Genomic DNA, 20,626 nt, shown 5'->3' with positions numbered 1-20,626 from the left:
AAAGCCTATATTTTCTGCTAGAAAATCATTTAGAAGTCCCAAAAATTATAAAAATATATTTTTAGCAGAGACCCTAGGGAATAAAATAGCGGTTGTTGCAATATTTTATGTCACACGGTATTTGCACAGCGGTCTTTCAAACGCAATTTTCTGGGAAAAAATACACTGATTTAAAAAAAAAAAAAAAAGGTTAGCCCATTTTTTTTCGTCCAAAAGTTTTGATTACCTGTTTTGTGTATTTAATATTTAAGATATAGTTGTTTTTTTTTAATCTAAATTATACATACAAGTGAACTGATTGGAGGTTTGTTTTGTTTAACCACTTCCCACCCGGTCAATAGCAAATTGACGTCCAGCAAGTGGTTCTGTTATCCTGACTGGGCATCATATGACGTCCTTCAGGATAACATGCCACTGCGCGCCCGTGGGGGCACGCATTGCGGTGATTGGTGGAGCGGTGTGTCAACGGAGGCTCTTTACCTTGTTATCAGCTACTGATCACGATGTAAACAGGAAGACCCGTGATTGGCTTTTCCTCACTCGCTTCTGACAGACGCAAGTAGAGGAGAGCCGATCGGCGGCTCTCCTGACAGGGGGGGTTTGCGCGGATTATCAGCGCAGCCCCCCCTCATATGCCCACACTAGACCACCAGGGAAGCTGCCTGGACCACCAGGAAAGTGAACAACAACATGTGGATGGCCAGGTATGTACCCCATGGCCATCCACATGTGCAAATGCATGTAGCAAAATAAAAACAGTGATGCCCAGCAATGCCACCCATCAGTGTCCAGCAGTGCCACCTATCAGTGCCCACCTATCAGTGCCACCCATGAGTACCCATCAGTGCCGCCTATGAGTGCCCAACAGTGCCGCCTATGAGTGCTCATCAGTGCTACAGATCAGTGCCACATAGCAGTGCCCATCAGTGCCACCTAACAGTGCCCATCATCAGTGCCACCTCATTGGTGCCCATCAGTGCCCGTCATTGAAGAAAACTTACTTATTTAGAAAAAAACTTAACAGAAACAAAGAAAAACTTGTTTTTTTTTTCAAAATTTTTGGTCTTTTATTTGTTGTGCAAAAAATTAAAATCAGAGGTGATCAAATACCACCAAAAGAAAGCTCTATTTGTGGAAACAAAATGCTAAAAAATGTGTTTGGGTACAGTGTAGCATGACCGAGCAATTGTCATTCAAAATTACTACAGCGCTGAAAAAAGCTGAAAATTGGCTTGGGCAGGAAGGTGTCTAAGTGCCTGGTATTGAAGTGCTTAATAAAGGTTTAAATGTAAGAAATTTTCTGTATCGCTTATTACTTTAGGCTGCTTACACACTGGAGCGGGCAGGCGTTGATGGTAAAACGCTGCTAGTTTTACTGGCGCTTTACTACTCGGCTGCTAGCGGGGCACTTATAACACAGCTAGCAGCCGAGGAAAAGGTTAAATGCGCCCGTGAAGTGCCACTGTCGAATCGCATTGCAGGCGCTTCGACAGCAGTGCCCATTCATTTCAATGCGCATCGCCTCAGTGTGAAAGCACATCGGAGGAGCCGTTTTGCAGGCACTTTACAGGCGCTATTTTTAGCCCAAAAGCGCCTGAAAAACGCCCCAGCATGAAAAGGGTCTAACTTCTAAAATCGGCATCATATATCGGCCTCTGTCCAGCGTGATTTCTAAATATCGGCATCGGCCAGAGAAAAACCCATATTGGCCGTCCTCTGCTTACAAGCGTACTTTTATGGGAAAAAATACACTTTTTAATAAAATAAAAAAATAAGACAACAGTGAAGTTATTGTGAAAGATAACACTACACCGAGTAAATTGATACCCAACATGTCATGCTTCAAAATTGCAACCGCTTGTGGAATACCGACAAACTTTTACCCTTAAAAATCTCCATAGGCGATGTTTAAAAACGTCTTCAAGCGGGAGTCCGCCATTTTTTTTTTTTTAAAGCCAGCAGCTACAAATACTGCAGCTGCTGACTTTTAAAATAATGACACTTACCCGCCCAGCATGCCCGCGATGTCGGCACCTGAAGCCGATCTCTCGATCGTCTCTCGGGTGCTGCCGCCGCCATCTTGGGTATGGGAATCAGGAAGTGGAGCCTTCCGGCTTAATTTCCCGGTTCCCTACTGCGCATGTGCGAGTCGCGCTGCGCAATAAGGATAGTCCCCGCTGTCTCTGGGATCCGTGTGTTTCCCAGCAGGCAGCGGGGGAGCTTCGGAAAGGGGCGTAGATTCTGCAGAAAGGGGCGTACCTTCTGCAGAATCTACGCCGGAAGTGGGTGCAGATACCTGTGCTGTACAGGTACCTGCACCCCCCTCCCCCCTGAAAGGTGCCAATTGTGGCGCCGGAGGGGGGGAGGGTTCCAATGAGCGGAAGGTCCACTTTAGGGTGGAGCTCCACTTTCAGGTTACCAGTTTTGAGTTACAGAGGAGGTCTAGGGCTATTAATATTGCTCTCGCTCTAACGTTTTTTTCTTATTTATTTGACTTAAAAAAAAAAAATTTTGACACTCTTTAAAAAAAAAAAAAAAAATTGAGTCACTTTTATTCCTATTACAAGGAATGTAAACATACCTTGTAATAGAAAAAAAAGCATGACAGGACCTCTTAAATATGAGATCTGGGGTCAAAAAGACCTCAGATCTCATATTTACACAAATAAATAAATAAAAATTCTCTTTTAAGACCTATGGGCGGAAGTAACATTTGACTTCACTTCCTCCCTTCCCCTCAGTCAGCAGCCAGGCATCCATGGGAAAGGACGTGATCGTCTCCGCCCCTACCGGTGGGGCCGGTAAGTGGCGGAGACGACTGGAGCACGCCGGGTGGGCACCTTTCCCACCACTGATAAACGTGATCTCGTGGCGAACCAGCCGGAGACCACTTTTATCCTAAAGAGAAATGCACGCCGTTCCCGAAAATACTAGGGTTATGGCAGCTAACTTCTGCCCTAACCCTGGTATTTAGCATCAAAATACCGACGTACGGGTACGTCATTTTGCCTGAAGTGGTTAAAGTCTTGCTTTTTTGTTTTTCTTAAAAATAACAAACATGTTATACTTACCTTCCTGTGTAATGGTTTTGCACAGAGCAGCCCAGATCATCCTCTTCTTGGGTCCCTCTTCGCCTCTACTGGCCCCTCCCTCCTGAAGAGTGCCCCCACAGCAAGCAGCTTGCTATGGGGGCACCCAAGTCGAGTCACAGCCCCATGTGTCCATTCAGACATGGAGCCCCGCCCCACCCCTCTCTCTCTATTCATTGGCTCACTGACTTTGATTGGCAGCAGCGGGAGTCAATGGCGCTCCGCTACTGCCTCAGCCAATAAGGAGGAGAGCGCCAGGCAGCAGAGTCTCTCCAGCAACATCGCTGGATAGAAATGGGGCTCAGGTAAGTATTGGGGGGGCTGCTACATACAGAAGGTTCTTTATCTTAATGCATAGAATGCATTAGGATAAAAATAAAAAACCTTCTGCCTTTACAACCACTTTAGGGTGAAAAACATTTTAACACTTTAAATCATTTCCATGGCTAAAATAAATTATTTTCTGACAAAACGTTGCTGCCAGGAGGAAAGGCATCTGGGAGAGCATTTTTTCAATTAATAAATCAATACTTTGGCCAATGAAACAAACGGCCAAGTGCTTGACGGCCCTTAATGCATTTGCAAAAATACGGCTTAGGCGCATTTGCAAAAGCCCCAGTGTTTATGAGGACTAGTGGTAACGCACAATTACAGCACTTTATGGGGTAAAAAAGCCCTTGAAATACACTTTTGACGCCCATAATGTCTTAAAGCACATCTCACCCTGGTGTATAGTGGAGCTACAATTTATACTTACCAAGACGTATCTTTTCAGCTCTTTCCTTGAGTTCGGTTACTAATGCTTTCATTCTCTCATAGCTTTCCTATGGATATCAAATACAAAGTACAGGATTAATTCATGACTATACACTTTTTATAGTAAGAACTACCTTCTCAGGACACACAAACATCAAGTGACTGATATGATTAGGGATGCACCGATACCACTTTTTTAAGATCGAGCGCAAGTACCGATACTTTTTTTCAAAGTACTCGCCAATACCATTAAAAAAAAAAAAAAAGTATCTGTAAATCGGTATGCGACATTGGCACCAATATGCAGCACTGGTGACGCGTGGACTGTCAGAAGCTTTTCATTTTTTATAGACATTGTCAGTGTGTTTTTTTATTACTTTTACAATTTAAGCTTTTAAATAATTTATTACAATAATTTTTTTTTTTTTTTTTTTTTTTTTTTTTATCAGTGATATCCCCTGACTTCGCCCTTTTGAGACAGGGAAAGGGTCTGAGGACACAGATTCCCCAGTTCCTTTCTCTGCAGCCTCAGCTGCCCTGAAAATGAATAGACAGGAGACAGAAGCTCCTCTTCATTCATAAACGGAAGCATCCTAAAAACAGTTAAAAATAAAATAAAAAAGCAAAATAATAATAATAATGAAAATAAATAAAAAAGGATAAAAGCACCTGTCCCCCCATGCTCGCACGCAAAGGCAAATGTATGTATCAGTCTTGTGTCGTATGTAAACAGCAATTGCACCAGGCATATGAGGTATCACCACGAAAGTCAGATCGAGGGCAGTAATTCTAGCAGTAAACCTCCTCTGTAAATCTAAAATCATAAACTGTAAAGGCTTTTAAAAATGTATGTAGTTTGTCGCTGCTGCACGGGCGTGTGCAATTTTGTCGTGGTATCTATGTACTCGGCATAAGATCATCTTTTATATTTTACCAAACATTTGAGCAATATATTGTGTTTTTGTCATTAAAATCCCCCCAAAAAATGTGTTTTTTGCCAAACAAATTGTGTTTGGAAAAAAAATAAATAAAAAAAAATAAATAAATAAAAAAAATCGCTGTGCAAATGCTGTGTGAAAAATAATAAAATAAAAATGCAACACCCATCATTTAAGTTGGGCCTCTGCTTTAAAAAATATATATAATGTTTGGGGAGTGCAAAGTAAATTTCTAGAAAAACTTTTTTTTTTCTCATGTAAGCAAAAAAAAAAAAAAAAAAAAAGTGTCAGAAAGGGCTTGGTCTTCAAAGGGTTAGAAGAATGCGTGATGTGTGGCATAAGATGCCAGGACAGTTTAAACCCCCCCCCCTATTGACCCCTTTTTGGAAAGTAGACCCCCGAAGCTATGTGCCAAGAGGCATGTTGAGTCCATGGAATATTATATATTTTGCCACAAATTTTCTTTTTTTTTTTTTTTTCCCCTTTTACACAAAGTTGTCACTTAGGCTAGGTTCACACTATTGCGATGCGGGAACGCCGCGAATCCGCGGCGTTTTCCCGCATCGCTCACCTCCCGCCGGCAGTTCACACTGCCCTATGCGGACGGCTGGGGGTGTCAATGTTATGTTAATGACACCCCCAGATCCGTCGGCATATCGCAGTGCGATCTGCCGACTCGCACAGGAATCGGATCGCATGGTGTGAACCCCCATGCGATCCGATTCCGTTGCGGACCCAAAAAAGGGTCCTGTGCGAGTTTGCTGCGGGACAGCTGCGAGTTCAGCCATACTATCTGTATGGCTGAACTCGCAGTGCTACGGAGATCGGATGTGATTTGCTGTGCGAATCACATCCGGATCTCCCCCCGCAGCAGTGTGAACCCAGCCTAAAATGGTATATTGCTCACACTTGGCATGGGAATATATGAAATTTTACCCCAAAATATATTTTGCTGCTTCTCCTGTGTACGGGGATACCACATGTGTGGGACTTTTTGGCAATCTAGCCGCATACAGGACCCCAAAAACCAAGCACTGCCTTCAGGATTTCTAAGGGTGTAAATTGCTCATTTCACTTCCCCACTACTATCATAGGCCATGAAATGCACAGATAGCACAAAATCCCCCAAAATTATCCCTTTTCGGAAAGTAAACACAACAAGTTATTTGCTAAGAGGCATGGTGAGAATTTTACAGATCTCATTTGTTGCCACAATTTTTTGGAAAATGAAGAAAAAAAAAAAAAAAAAAAAAGGAAAAGATAAATGTATTTTTTCCTTTTTTCCAATTTTCAAAACTTTGTGACAAAAAGCGAGATCTGCAAAATACTCAACATGCCTCTCAGCAAATACCTTGGGGTGTCTACTTTCCAAAATGGGGTCATTTGGGGGGGTTGTGCTATCTTGACATTTCAAAGCCTCTGAAACTGATAGGTAGCAGTAAAATCAACAATTTACGCCCTTATAAATTCTGAAGACGGTGATTGGATTTCGGGGTCCTGTACACGGCTAGGCTCCCAAAAAGTCCAGGATTTATTTTGTGGCGTAATTTCACATATACTCATGGCAAGTGTGAGCAATACGTCATTTAAGTGAAAACTTTTTTTTTTTTTACATAAAAAAAAAAAAAAAGTATACTTTTTGGGCATTTTCTCAAAATTTGTGGCAAAATATAAAATATTCCATGGACTCAACATGCCTCTCAGCAAATATCTTGGGGTATCTACTTTTCAAAATGGGGTAATTTGGGGGGGGGGGTTGTGCTATCTTGACATTTAGCACCTAAATAAATGAGATCGGCAGTCATAAACTAAAAGCTGCATAAATTCCAGTAAATGACGAAAGTTTGTAGACGCTATAAAACTTTTGCGCAAACCAATAAATATACGCTTATTGACATTTTTTTACCAAACACATGTGGCTGAATACATTTTGGCCCAAATATATAACTAAAATTTAGTTTATTGGAGTTTTTTTTATAAACAGGCAGAAAATAACTTTTTCTTTTTTTTTTTCCTACATTTTCTGTTTTTTTCATTTTTAAATTGCAAAAAATAAAAACCCCAGTGGTGATCAAATACCACCAAAAGAAAGCTCTATTTGTGAGAAAAGGCCGCAAATTTAGTTTGGCTATGGCTTTGCAAGACCGCGCAATTGCCAGTTAAAGCAGCGCAGAGCTAAATTGCAAAAAAGTGCTCTGGTCGGGAAGGGGGTAAAACCTTTCAGAGTTGAAGTGGTTAAAGTAGTTCTAAAGGCTCAAGGTTTTTTTTTTAACTTCATGCATTAAGATAAAAAAACCTTCTATGTGCAGCAGCCCCCCTTTAATACTTACCTGAGCCCCATCATGATGTGCGCACGAGCCTCAGCTCTCCAGGGGCTCTCACTCCTTTTTGGCTGAGGTAGCAGCGGGAGCCATTGACTCTCGCTGCTCTCAATCATAGCCAGTTAGCCAATGAGGAGAGAGAGGTGGTGAGGCTGAGCCGTGGCTCTGTGAATGGACATGCAGAGCAGTGGCTCGGAGGCCCCATAGCAAGCTGCTTGTTGTGGGGGCACCAGGAGCGCCGGCATGGGACCCAAGAAGAGAAGCATCAGGGCTGCTCTGTGCAAAACCACTGCACAGAGCAGGCAAGTATAACATGTTTGTTATTTAAAAAAAAAAAAAAAAAAAAAAAACAACAACTTTTAACCCCTATTCACATTGGCCCGAGTTGACATGTCAAATCGCAGCCTATTGCAATGACAGTGTCCGAATACTTTTGATCCAAAAGGAGACATCTGTCCATGAACCCACACAGATGTCTTTCAAATTGCCCCCCCGATGTCGCACTGAAATGCTGGTTTGAAATGTTGCCAGCTCAGCTGAACTCGCGCAATTTCAAATCCGCGATCAGTGTGAACGTGGGCTCAATAGCACTTAAACTCAATAAGATAGAAGCTGATTGGTTGCCATGTACAGCTGCTCCAGACTTAGTCTGCTCCAGTTTAAGTAAAGTCTCCTTCAAATACAGCTCCATTGGCTGTGAAAATCTCAGTGGTGTTAAAAAATAATATCTGCTTTATCCTTATACAGTAGCTGGAGAGGGTTGTATATATGATGTGGCAAAATGACAACCACGTTCAGCAGGCAGTACTGCCACCAAATCTGACCCATTCAAGTGAATCGGGCCACACAATAACCGCATGCAATACAAGCAAATATGGCGCAGTGGTATGGGCTTTTCAGGGTTAAAAATGGGTAGTAAGGAGGCGACATATCCCCCGCCTAGATGCCTGTACACCTCCTTGTGAAAAGCAATCCACCACACATCACTTTTCGGAGGGACAGCAAGGACAGATATGTTCCTGTACTTGCAGAAAATGTACTACACTGAAAAAAAGAAAACTATTCCACATCCATGGACATTATATTAAAGTAGAACTAAAAGCAGTATTAAACGCGAAAGCAAAAATGTTTTCTGCTGCAGTAGTTTTCTTTTTTAGGACTTTATTTCCTTTATTTTCCGCTGGTGATCCAGTCAGTAAATCTATTGTTTTTCAACAGAGCATGCAGTCCTGCAAATGTAGCAGAGAGTTGAGGCAAACCATTTAACATTGACGGGATGCTTACAAGAATCAGCTTTTATTTATGTAAAACCTTTATCCCATAAAGAAAAAAAAAAACTATTTGCTGTAACTGCTGAAAAAGTGCGGGCTGGAGTTAGGCTTTAATTTCTTAGCACCTCACCCCAGACTGACAACGCTAAGGTCTGCTGTGCCCCTTGTGCTCATTCATCCAGAGTGGAGGGGCTCTAATACAGCAGGTGTGTTACAGGTCAGATCACCAGGGGAAAAAAAACGAATGCAGCCACCATATCTAAGGCTACTTTCACACTGAGGTGCTTTAACCACTTCAATACCAGGCACTTCTACACCTTCCTGCCCAGGACAATTTTCAGCTTTCAGCACTGTAGCAATTTGAATGACAATTGCGCAGTCATGCTACACTGTACCCAAACTACATTTTTATCATTTTTTTCCCCACAAATAGAGCTTTCTTTTGGTGGTATTTGATCACCTGTGTGGTTTTTATTTTTTGCTAAACAAATGAAAAAAAAAAAATGAACATTTTTGCTTTTGTTTCTGTTATAAAATTTTGTAAATAAGTAAGTTTTCTCTTTCACTGATAAGGCAGCACCGATGAGGTGGCACAAATGAGCGGGCACTGGCGGGCACTGATATGCAGCACTGATGGGCACTCATGGGGGGCACAGGTGAGCATCCCTAGTGGCACTGGCAGGCAGTGTCATTGGGCACTGATTGGCAGCCGCCTATGCTTTGATTGGCAGCTGCCTGGGGACAAATGTGCATTTCCCTGGGGGTCTAGGGGGGGCATACCCGGTGGTCCAGTGTGATGGCCATCCTGGTGGTCCTGGGCAGGTTCCGAGGGGGGGCTGCACTGATTAACAATCAGCACAGACCCCCCCCTGTCAGAGACTCTTTACCTAGATTGGTGTTGTGGAGTGTCAGACTGACACACCGCAACAACGATCACTGCGTTGCGCGTCCCTGGGGGCGCGCAGCAGCTTAATATCCTGAGGATGTCATTTGACGCCCAGTCAGGATGTTGAAACCACTTTGCCGACGTCATTCTGCTATATGGAGGGCAGAAAGTGGTTAACGCTAAAAATAGCACCTGCAAAGCGCCCTGAAAGAGCCTCTCACTTAAATGTGAAAACCTGAATACTTTCACACTGGGCGCTGCACGGGGCAGGGCGGTAAAAAAAATAAAAAGTCCTACTAGCAGCATCTTTGCAGCGCTGTAGGAGCGGTGTGTACACCGCTCCTAAAGTGCCCCTGCCCATTGAAATCAATGGGCAGTGCCAACCGAATCACCGGCAACGCGCTGCTGCAGCAGCACTTTGCGGGCCGTTTTAACACTTTTTCGGCCGCTAGCGAAAACCTTCAAAAAACTATGGTAAATATTTTTATCGGCGCTTTACCATAAACGCCCCTAATGTCCCAGTGTGAAAGTAGCCTAAGGATCAGTAAGCTGCAATGCAATATATTGGTTTTGGATTTAATACTGCTTTAAAAACAGCATTTTTGTTTTTAAGGTATGAACAGAATGGAGATGGAATAGAACACCTGTCTGTGCCTCTATTAGGGAGATTCATCCTATTTGCCCTGTTTATGGATGTCCTCATATTGATTAATTGCTCCAAATAACTACTGCAGTAGTTATTATTAATTTAGAACCATTAATCAATATAAGTATAGGAGTTGCCCATCTATAAAATTTCTGGAACACCTCAACATCAGGAGGGACAGAAAATTCTAAATTTGTGGTTGTCATCAGAACAGGAATAGAAGGGAAATCTTCCAATGAGGGACAATAGTTCTGGTGCCAACCAGGAATTCCATCGCACTTCCTGTTTTGGCCATGGGAGAGGAAGTGAAGGAAAATCTGGAACACAGGTGGCAAAAAAAATAAAAAATAAACCCTGACAGCGGTAATAACCTCCCTTTCCAAAAAAATAAAAAAATAGGAGCTTTAGTTCTACTTTAATATGTGGTATAGTGTCCTTGTAGCATAGCATGGCCAAATATAAAAATAACAATATAAATAATACATTTAAAAATAACGTAATATCAATATTTAATAAGTACAATTATTAATACTACATTAAAAAAATATTTAATAAAAATAAATGTAATATAAAATATTTATACATATATTATTATTAATACTAATAATATAAAACAATGTATGATAATTACAACACTTTATTGGATAGACTGTATTCTCTGTAATAGGTGAACACTGATAAGACTCCAGGGTGATTAGAGGTGACCTGGGACAATGGTAAATCTATGTATGGTTGTGTGTGCCCCTGGCAGGCTACCACCCCCGGGCACACCTAGCACAGTGTGTGTCCAATCAGCTGCGAGTGTGGGGGGAGGCCAGGCAGGCAGCATTGCAGTGAGTGTGACCCTGTGAGTGTCAGGCCTACCTGGTAGACAGAGGAGTTGGTGTCTGCGCTGGATCCGATGGTGGCCACTTTGTCTCCATGGTAGAGTCGCCGGAGAGAGCCCATGGAGGAGCAGCGGCCTCTCAGGAGAGCCCACCGGGGCCACATGGTGATCAGCATTGGGGGGCACACAGGGGACAGAACGGGAGGCCGCACCGAGCAGCCTGCTCCCCTCTGCCGGGTACAGGACAATGCACACAATGAAAACACGCCCACCTAGCCATGTGACTGGACGGAGCGGCAACAGCACACCCACTGCCTGCACCAATCGTGTGTCTCGGTCTGGGATCCCCGCCCTCTCCTGTCACTCGTCCTGGATGTATACAGCACAAGGTGAAGGGTGGGAAGTAGAGAGATCTCTACACTGTACCACCATACCACAGCAGTGCCAGGACATGCCATGATCGCTGCACTGTACCGCCATACCATAGCAGTGCCAGGACATGCCGTGATCGCTGCACTGTACCGCCATACCATAGGAGTGCCAGGACATGCCATGATCGCTGCACTGTACCGCCAAACCATAGGAGTGCCAGGACGTGCCATGATCCCTGCACTGTACCTCCATACCATAGGAGTGCCAGGACATGCCATGATCCCTGCACTGTACCTCCATACCATAGGAGTGCCAGGACATGCCATGATCCCTGCACTGTACCGCCATACCATAGCAGTGCCAGGACATGCCATGATCCCTGCACTGTACCGCCATACCACAGCAGTGCCAGGACATGCCATGATCCCTGCACTGTACCGCCATACCACAGCAGTGCCAGGACATGCCATGATCCCTGCACTGTACCGCCATACCACAGCAGTGCCAGGACATGCCATGATCCCTGCACTGTACCTCCATACCATAGGAGTGCCAGGACGTGCCATGATCGCTGCACTGTACCGCCAAACCATAGGAGTGCCAGGACGTGCCATGATCCCTGCACTGTACCTCCATACCATAGGAGTGCCAGGACATGCCATGATCCCTGCACTGTACCTCCATACCATAGGAGTGCCAGGACATGCCATGATCCCTGCACTGTACCGCCATACCACAGCAGTGCCAGGACATGCCATGATCCCTGCACTGTACCGCCATACCACAGCAGTGCCAGGACATGCCATGATCCCTGCACTGTACCGCCATACCATAGCAGTGCCAGGACATGCCATGATCCCTGCACTGTACCTCCAAACCATAGGAGTGCCAGGACATGCCATGATCCCTGCACTGTACCGCCATACCACAGCAGTGCCAGGACATGCCATGATCCCTGCACTGTACCGCCATACCACAGCAGTGCCAGGACATGCCATGATCCCTGCACTGTACCGCCATATCACAGCAGTGCCAGGACATGCCATGATCTCTGCACTGTACCGCCAAACCATAGGAGTGCCAGGACATGCCATGATCCCTGCACTGTACCTCCATACCATAGGAGTGCCGGGACATGCCATGATCCCTGCACTGTACCGCCATACCGCAGCAGTGCCAGGACATGCCATGATCCCTGCACTGTACCGCCATATCACAGCAGTGCCAGGACATGCCATGATCTCTGCACTGTACCGCCAAACCATAGGAGTGCCAGGACATGCCATGATCCCTGCACTGTACCTCCATACCATAGGAGTGCCAGGACATGCCATGATCCCTGCACTGTACCGCCATACCATAGCAGTGCCAGGACATGCCATGATCCCTGCACTGTACCGCCATACCACAGCAGTGCCAGGACATGCCATGATCCCTGCACTGTACCACCATACCACAGCAGTGCCAGGACATGCCATGATCTCTGCACTGTACCGCCAAACCATAGGAGTGCCAGGACATGCCATGATCCCTGCACTGTACCTCCATACCATAGGAGTGCCAGGACATGCCATGATCCCTGCACTGTACGGCCATACCACAGCAGTGCCAGGACATTCCATGATCCCTACACTGTACCGCCATACCATAGGAGTGCCAGGACATGCCATGATCCCTGCACTGTACCGCCATACCATAGCAGTGCCAGGACATGCCATGATCCCTGCACTGTAGCGCCATACCATAGGAGTGCCAGGACATGCCATGATCCCTGCACTGTACCGCCATACCATAGCAGTGCCAGGACATGACATGATCCCTGCACTGTACCGCCATACTATAGGAGTGCCAGGACATGCCATGATCCCTGCACTGTACCGCCATACCACAGGAATACCAGGACATGCCATGATCTCTTCACTGTACCGCCATACCATAGGGGTGCCGGAACATGCCATGATCCCTGGATTGGTGTGATGTATATCTAATAAGACATTTTCTCCTGCATAAGCAGAACCTGGAACGTTTTATAGTACAACTATAGGCAAACATTTTTTTTTCCATTTTGGATAGAGTAAGGGAGGGTTATAATCAGTGGTGGCTGATGTTTTTTTTTTTGGGGGGGGGGTCAGTCCGGAACTTACCCCATCTGGGCAGCAGATATCAGGCAGTGAGCAGCAGGCATTGAGCAGCGGCATCAGGCATGGAGCAGCGGGCATCAGGCATTGAGAAGCAGGCATCCGGCAGCGGCTCCTGTGTCCCTTTCCTCCATCATGGCAGCTGTCTGTCTCCTCCCCTCCTCCTAGGCGTCCAATAGGATCACCTATCCTTTCAGCCAATCGGATGATGGGTCTCAGACCCGCTTCCTGATTGGCCGGGAGGAGAATCAGTGTTATATAATAAATATTTATTTGCTATTTTAACACACCTGGGTGGGCTGTGAGCGCATTCTATGCTTCCCAAGCCCACCCTGATTGAAGCCTATTAGAGCCTTTGGTTCTTATCAGTGCTTCAAGAAAACACCCCTGCCATTGGAATCCATGTGCCCGGCATCCTGCAAGGGGCCAGATGCATTGGATAAGGGGGGAGCATGAATAGGGGGGTTGTCGCCTGTGCGCCCTTAATGGGTGGGCCGCCCCGGTTCTAACTATTTGCATCCCATAGGGGCAATTTTCCTTCACTTCCCAAAATAATCAAAGTTTGCTGCTCCAAGAATCAGCTGTATCAGCTGTCTCCATAATGAAATGGGCGCCAACTCTGTTTGCAACAGGAACATGGAAACAAAAACGCTGGATAGCTGCACTCCAAATATTCACCTTTTATTGTGTAAAAACAAAATCCAAAAGCATCCACAGATAAGTACAGACCAACACGCACTGCTAACGTGCTTCACACCGGATATGGTGCTTACTCATAGCTAAAGTGCTACACATACATACAGGCATATATACAAACTAAACAGGAAAACTAAACAGGAAAAACAGAGAGGGGGGGATTTCCTTAAGGGGGGGCACAGACAGCAATAAGAACCTGACAGGGGTTCTAATCCTGCTACACTCTGTCCAAAACTAAAATAAAAAAAAATGACCTTAATGCCGCGTACACACGAGCGGACTGTATGGCATACTTAGTCCGTCATACAATCCGACGGACAGTCCATCATACTTTCGACTGAACGGACTTGACCACACACGGATGCACAAACAGTCCGTCGAAAGCTTGCGCGATGACGTGTACAGCACGTACGACGGGACTAGAAATAGGAAGTCCAATACACAGCAAAGCACCCTTCCGCCGTGTAAATCCTTTCTGGGCATGCGCCATTCTTAGTCCGTCGAACTAGCATACTGACGAGCGGATTGTCCGCTGAAACCAAAGTACGACCGACAGAATTTCGAAAAATCCGAAATACTTAGTACGCCAAACTGCATGCTGAAAAAGTCCGCTGAAGCCCACACACAAGCTGACTGTCCGCTGAAATGTGTTTCAACGGACTAAGTAGGCCATACAGTCCGCCCGTGTGTACGCGGCATTAGTTATACTTTAAGTTGTGTGAGCTCCAATGTGTAAAAATCGGAACAGCATTATGCCCCATACACACGGTGGGACATTCCGACAACAAAATCCGTCGTATTTTTCTGACAGATTTTGGCCCAAACTTGTCTTGCATACACACGGTCGCACAAAGTTGTTGGAAAATCTGATCGTTTAGAACGAGGTGACGTACAACATGTACGACAGGACTATAAAGAGGGCAGTAGCCAATAGCTTTCATCTCGTAATTTATTCTGAGCATGCGTGGCACTTTGTCCGTCGGAGTTGTCTACACACAATCGGAATTTAAACGATCGGATTTTGTTGTCGGAAAATTCTAGATCCAGCTTTCAAACTTCATGTGTTGGAAATTCCGACGGAAAAAGTCAAATGGAGCCCTTACACGATCGGATTTTCCGACAACACTATCCGATCGCACATTTTCCATCGGAAAGGCTGACCGTGTGTACCGGGCATTAGGCTGCATTCACACTATAGATTTCATGAACACATGCAAAATCGCTTAGTTTTGTGCATGTTGCTTTTGTAATGACCATTCATTTCAATGAGCTGTCTTATGCGTGAAAAATGTGGCAAAGTATCTCATGCACCTTTTTGATGTTCAATCCTTGCACATTTTATGCTACATTTCAAGTCCCATTAACAATGAACAGCACTGCAAGAGCAAGGCGAACACAATTTTGCACGCGTTCATGGAGAGGCAGGGCAGTGACGCTCTCCTCCTTGTCCAGTTAGAGAACACTTTGCACTAATTTACAAAATACAAAGCCTTTTCTGAATGGCACTAGTGCTGAGTGGCAAACCTCCTACGTTCAGAATGCGTCAGATGGCAGCTCAGCACAGGGCCCAGAAACAAGTGGAGATCACTGGAACTGTGATTTCCATCTATCAGGTATGGTATACACTCACTGGCCACTTTATTAGGTAAACTTGATCAACTTCTTGGAAACACAAATTGCTAATCAGCCAATCACATGGCAGCAACTCAATGCATTTAGGCATCTAGACATGTTGAAGACGACTTGGTTGTTGGTGCCAGACGGGCTGGTCTGAGTATTATAAAAACTGCTGATCTACTGGGATTTTCATGCACAACCATGTCTAGGGTTTACAGAGAATGGTCCGAAAAAGAGAAAATATCCAGCGGCAGTTATGTGGAGGAAAATTCCTTGATGATGTCAGAGGTCAGAGGAGAATGGGCAGACTGGTTCCAGATGATAGAAAGGCAACAGTAACTCAAATAACCACTCGTTACATCCAAGGTATGCAGAATACCATATCTGAATGCACAACACATCGAACCTTGAAGCAGATAGGCTACAGGAGCAGAAGACCACACCGGGTGCCACTCCTGTCAGCTAAGAACAGGAAACGGAGGCTACAATTCACACAGGCTCACCAAAATTGGACAATAGAAGATTGGAAAAACATTGCCTGGTCTGATGAGTCTTGATTTGAGCTGCGACATTCAGATAGTAGGGTCAGAATTTGGTGTAAACAACATGAAAGCATGGATCCATCCCGCCTTGTATCAACGGTTCAGGCTGGTGGTAGTGGAATGGTTTTCTTGGCACACTTTGAGCCAACAAATCTGCAGCAACTGTGTGATGTGTTCATGTCAATATGGACCAAAATCTGAGTAATGTTTCCAACACCTTGTTGAATCTATGCCACCAGGAATTAAGGCAGTTCTGAAGGTAAAAGGGGTTCCAACCCAGTACTAGCAAGGTGGACCTAATAAAGTGATCAGTGAGTGTGTATATAGTTACATTCCTCCAAGTTGGACCATTGTAACTACTACAATCTCCATACCTAGAATTCATTCATTCACCCACAAAACAAATTTCTTCTCATCCGCTCCCCCTTTACAGAATTGCTCAGGGTTTATTGATATTCAGAGAACTACATAACTTTTTTTTTTATTGTGGTGCAACCAGACATTTCCTGATTCCTCACCTGAGGATGACGTAAGGATCGACCACCCAATCAATGCCTCCTGGATGTCTACATCACTTATCCCAGGAGGAAGCATTTCAGTGAGGGACATAGTATTGCACAGTTTTGATGCTTCGTCCCTCACATGTTTAGGTCAAATATATCTATAATTTTTATTTATTTTCCTGTGTAAGTCAGACATATGTAAAAAAAAAACATTGAAACCACACACTACTGAACTCCGGAGAGTGAAGCTGTGAAATATGTCATAAATAGGAAGGTTTTAACAGGATAGGGAATGTTTTATTGCACTATATTCATATTTCTTAAAGCGGAGGGCCACTCTATATATAAAAAAATAAATAAAAATGCATAAAAAATTTTCTAAAAAATTGTAGGAAAAAAAATTCTTCCTATTCCGCGGTGATCTTCAGTCTTCTCCTCCTCGCTCCATCTTCTAGTGAATGGGGCGCGGTGTGTTCTGGGAACTGTGTGTGTCCCACAACACAGCGCGCCCCATTCACAAAGAGCTGCGTGGCTCGCGCATGCGCAGTAGGAAACGGGCAGTGAAGCCGCAAGGCTCCACTGCCTGTTTCCCTTAGTTGGAATGGCGGCGCCGGGACCCGAGAGCCAAGGGATGGTCGGCCTCAGGCGGCCAACATCGCAGGCACCCAGGACAAATAAGTGTGCTTATTAAAAGTCAGTGTTTGTAGCTGCTGACTTTTAGAATTTTTTTTTTCCTGGCTGGCTCTCCCAGTAAGTTGCGTACAATGAAGTATTTGACAATTGTCCACATCAGTCATCTCATACCATATCAGTCCTTCTCTGGATGTGAGGACAGCATGGGACAGTCCATTGCCAGATCCTGGGGGAGCACCTCCTGCCGGGGGGAGCAGAGGATCAGGTAAGTAACATTGGGTTGATTTACTAAAACTGGAGAGTGCAAAATCTGGTGCAGCTGTGCATGGTAGCCAATCAACCACTAACTTCAGCTTGTTCAGTTAAGCTTTGACAAAAAAAAAAAATGGAAATTGATTGGTTTCTATGCAGAGCTGCACCAGATTTTGCACTCTCCAGTTTTAGTAAATATCCCCTCAGTTTTTCTCCTCTCTCCTAGTCAAACTAGGCGCAGCCCCCCTGCAAGGGATACTTTTTTTATTTGCTTGGAATGGCATGGGCAGGCATATTGGCGTACAGGTACGTCCAATCTTACATGCTGCCGGCGGCGCAGTCGCGTGCTGGTCGGGACCCCCGTGAGTCTGGCTGCGGGTCCCGTGGACTCGATCGCCACGGGCATACCGGTGATCGTCTCATGGGGCGGCTGAACTGGGAGATGCCTTTGTAAACAGCATCTCCCCGTTCTGCCTAGCAACAAGTGACGCTGATCTCTGCTCCATGTGATTGGAGCAGAGATCAGTGTTCACTAAAAGAAAGCCCAGCCACCAACAGTTAGTAACACACCCCTAGGAACACTTAACTCCTTCACTACCAGTGTCATTTACACAGGAATCACTGCATTTGTATAGCAGTGATCGCTGTATAAATGACAATGGTCCCAAAAATGTGTCACAAATGTCTGATGTGTCCGCCATAATGTCGCAGTCACAATAAAAATCGCTGATCGCCGCCATTACTAGTAAAAAAAAAAAACAATTATTAATAAAAATGCCATAAAACTATCCCTTATTTTGTAAACGCTATAACTTTTGCGCAAACCAATCAATAATCGCTTATTGGGATTTTTTTTTTTTTTTTACCAAAAATATGTAGAAGAATACGTATCGGCCTAAACTGAGGGAAAAAAATGCTTTTTTATATATTTTTGGGGGATATTTATTATAACAAAAAGTTAAAAATAATGTGTTTTTTTAAAAATTGTCACTCTATTTCTGTTTGTAGCACAAAAAATAAAAACCACAGAGGTGATCAAATACCACCAAAAGAAAGCTCTATTTGTGGGAAAAAAAGGACGTCAATTTTGTTTGGGAGTCATGTCATACGACCGTGCAATTGTCAGTTAAAGCGACGCAGTGCCGAATTGCAAAAAGTGGTCTGGTCTTTGGCCAGCAAAATGGTCCGGGGCTGAAGTGGTTAAGTTGCATACAGTGAAGTATTTGACAATTGTCCACATCAGTCATCTCTCCCCATATCAGTCCTGCTCTGGATGTGAGGACAGCATGGGACAGTCCATTGCTGGATCCTGGGGGAGCACCTCCTGCCGGGGGGAGCAGAGGATCAGGTAAGTAACATTGGGGTTGATTTACTAAAACTGGAGTGTGCAAAATCTGGTGGAGCTGTGCATGGTAGCCAATCAACCACTAACTTCAGCTTATTCAATTAAGCTTTGACAAAAAAAAAAAAAAAACTGGAAATTAATTGGTTTCTATGCAGGGCTGTGTCCCTCTCGTATGCTTGCGTTTATTGCAGGTGTTTTTTGCCCACTGCGCATGCGCATCCATGGTGAGGATGTGTGCGCAACCCCTCCTGGCCAAGTCAGGTGACACGCTGATTTCTTGCACCTGACTGGGACGTGCATATAGGGCTTTTCATTCAGCCCTACACCACGGTACCTCTCAAAAGTGGTGGTTTGTGTCTGGACTCTTGCAGATTGCATACCTCTACATCTATCCTGGAAAGGTATATGCACTTAACTTTTTTTGTCCTGTACACACGGATGGACTTTCCAACGGAAAATGTGCAATAGGATCTTGTTGTCGGAAAATCTGATCGTGTGTGGGCTCCATCGGAATTTTTCCATCGGAAATTCCGAAACACAAAGTTTGAGAGCTGGATCTAACATTTTCCGACAACAAAATCCGATTGTTTAAATTCTGATCGTGTGTAGACAATTCCGACGGACAAAGTGCTACGCATGCTCAGAATAAATTACGAGATGAAAGCTATTGGCTACTGCCCTCTTTATAGTCCCATCGTACGTGTTGTACGTCATCACGTTCAGAACGATAGGATTTTCACAATTTTGTGCGACTGTGTGTATGCTAGACAAGTTTGGTAAAAATCCGACAGATCTTGTCATCGGAAAGTCCAACCTTGTGTATGGGGCATTTGAGTTTTAATTGGGACATTCGATTTGCTGTACCCCTGCTATGGTATCTTTTTCTGGTTTTGGTCTCAGCTGTTTGCTTTTTACTTTCTAGATGGTCTGAGACTGTTACCAGCTTACTGATTGTGCTGCCTCTTTACCAACATCCATGAAAGTCCTGTTGTTTGGCTGTCAGATATGTGGTGACACTGTTATTTGTTTCCTTTTGGTATGTAGCAGCCATAACCCGTTGCAGGGCAGCCTTGACTTAATGGGCTTACCGGTTACATTTTCCTGGCCTGCTCCTCAGCATCTAGGGGTTTCCATGGTTGATACCCAACGACTTGTACACTGACACCGATAAAGTCCTTCCAAAAGGTTTTATTTTGCAGTAGAACTTTCACACAACACTGTCTCTTTGGGAACAGAGGGCACGGGTGAAGAACTCAAGTACCTTGAACTGCAGGTTTAACAAAGTCTCTACTTCCACCCAGAGAGTAGCCACTCATAGCTGGGTACTTCAAGGCTGAACAGACCTCTAGCCAGAAGTCATGGCAGTCAGCATGTTGACTCAAAACTTGATCAATCAACCGAAGATAAACAGGAACCTTTATGCAACCGTACCTGGAATGTTTCCCGTTTCCTTTGAGGTACTGGAAAAGTGTGGACTTGCCAATGTCCTTCCCAACTCAGTAACCAGGCACTTCTCAGGATGCCACTTGTCGACCCTCCTCCAAAGAGTCCTCCCCTGGTCACTTGCAGGAGCTGTGATGTCCCTCCAAGCCGAGAGCACACCCGGACACTCTGAATCCTCCCTCAGTTACAGCGCCTCGGACCAGCAGGTTCCGAGACTCGGGAACAGACAGATCTCTACTCCAGACCAGTCGGGTCTAACAGGGGCCACTGACAGGAACATGTTGCGGGATGTCAAACATCCCGTGACTGGGACCCCTCACGGGGCTACCCCGATCCTGGAACCAGAACAGAC

At 44.9% G+C, this 20,626-nt stretch overlaps 1 protein-coding gene across 1 annotated transcript in view; it reads right to left on the bottom strand.

The window, feature by feature from the left end:
- The window catches only part of MCCC2 (methylcrotonyl-CoA carboxylase subunit 2), a 156,760-nt gene extending 145,765 nt beyond the window's left edge, over window positions 1–10,995 (bottom strand). Inside the window, exons 1-2 of the mRNA XM_077462494.1 lie at window positions 10,772–10,995; window positions 3,847–3,913 (exon numbers count right to left, since the gene is read on the bottom strand). Of these exons, the coding sequence (XP_077318620.1) occupies window positions 3,847–3,913; window positions 10,772–10,909 (205 nt within the window). The 5' untranslated portion in view covers window positions 10,910–10,995. The remainder of the gene's footprint in view (window positions 1–3,846; window positions 3,914–10,771) is intronic.
- Between the last annotated feature and the right edge of the window lie 9,631 nt (window positions 10,996–20,626).

The sequence above is a fragment of the Lithobates pipiens genome, unplaced genomic scaffold (assembly GCF_037356315.1).
Source record: "Lithobates pipiens isolate NorthernLeopardFrog02 unplaced genomic scaffold, aLitPip1_a1.2 Scaffold_3, whole genome shotgun sequence".
Classification (NCBI taxonomy): Eukaryota; Metazoa; Chordata; class Amphibia; order Anura; family Ranidae; genus Lithobates; species Lithobates pipiens.
This window is presented reverse-complemented; position numbering and strand designations above follow the sequence as displayed.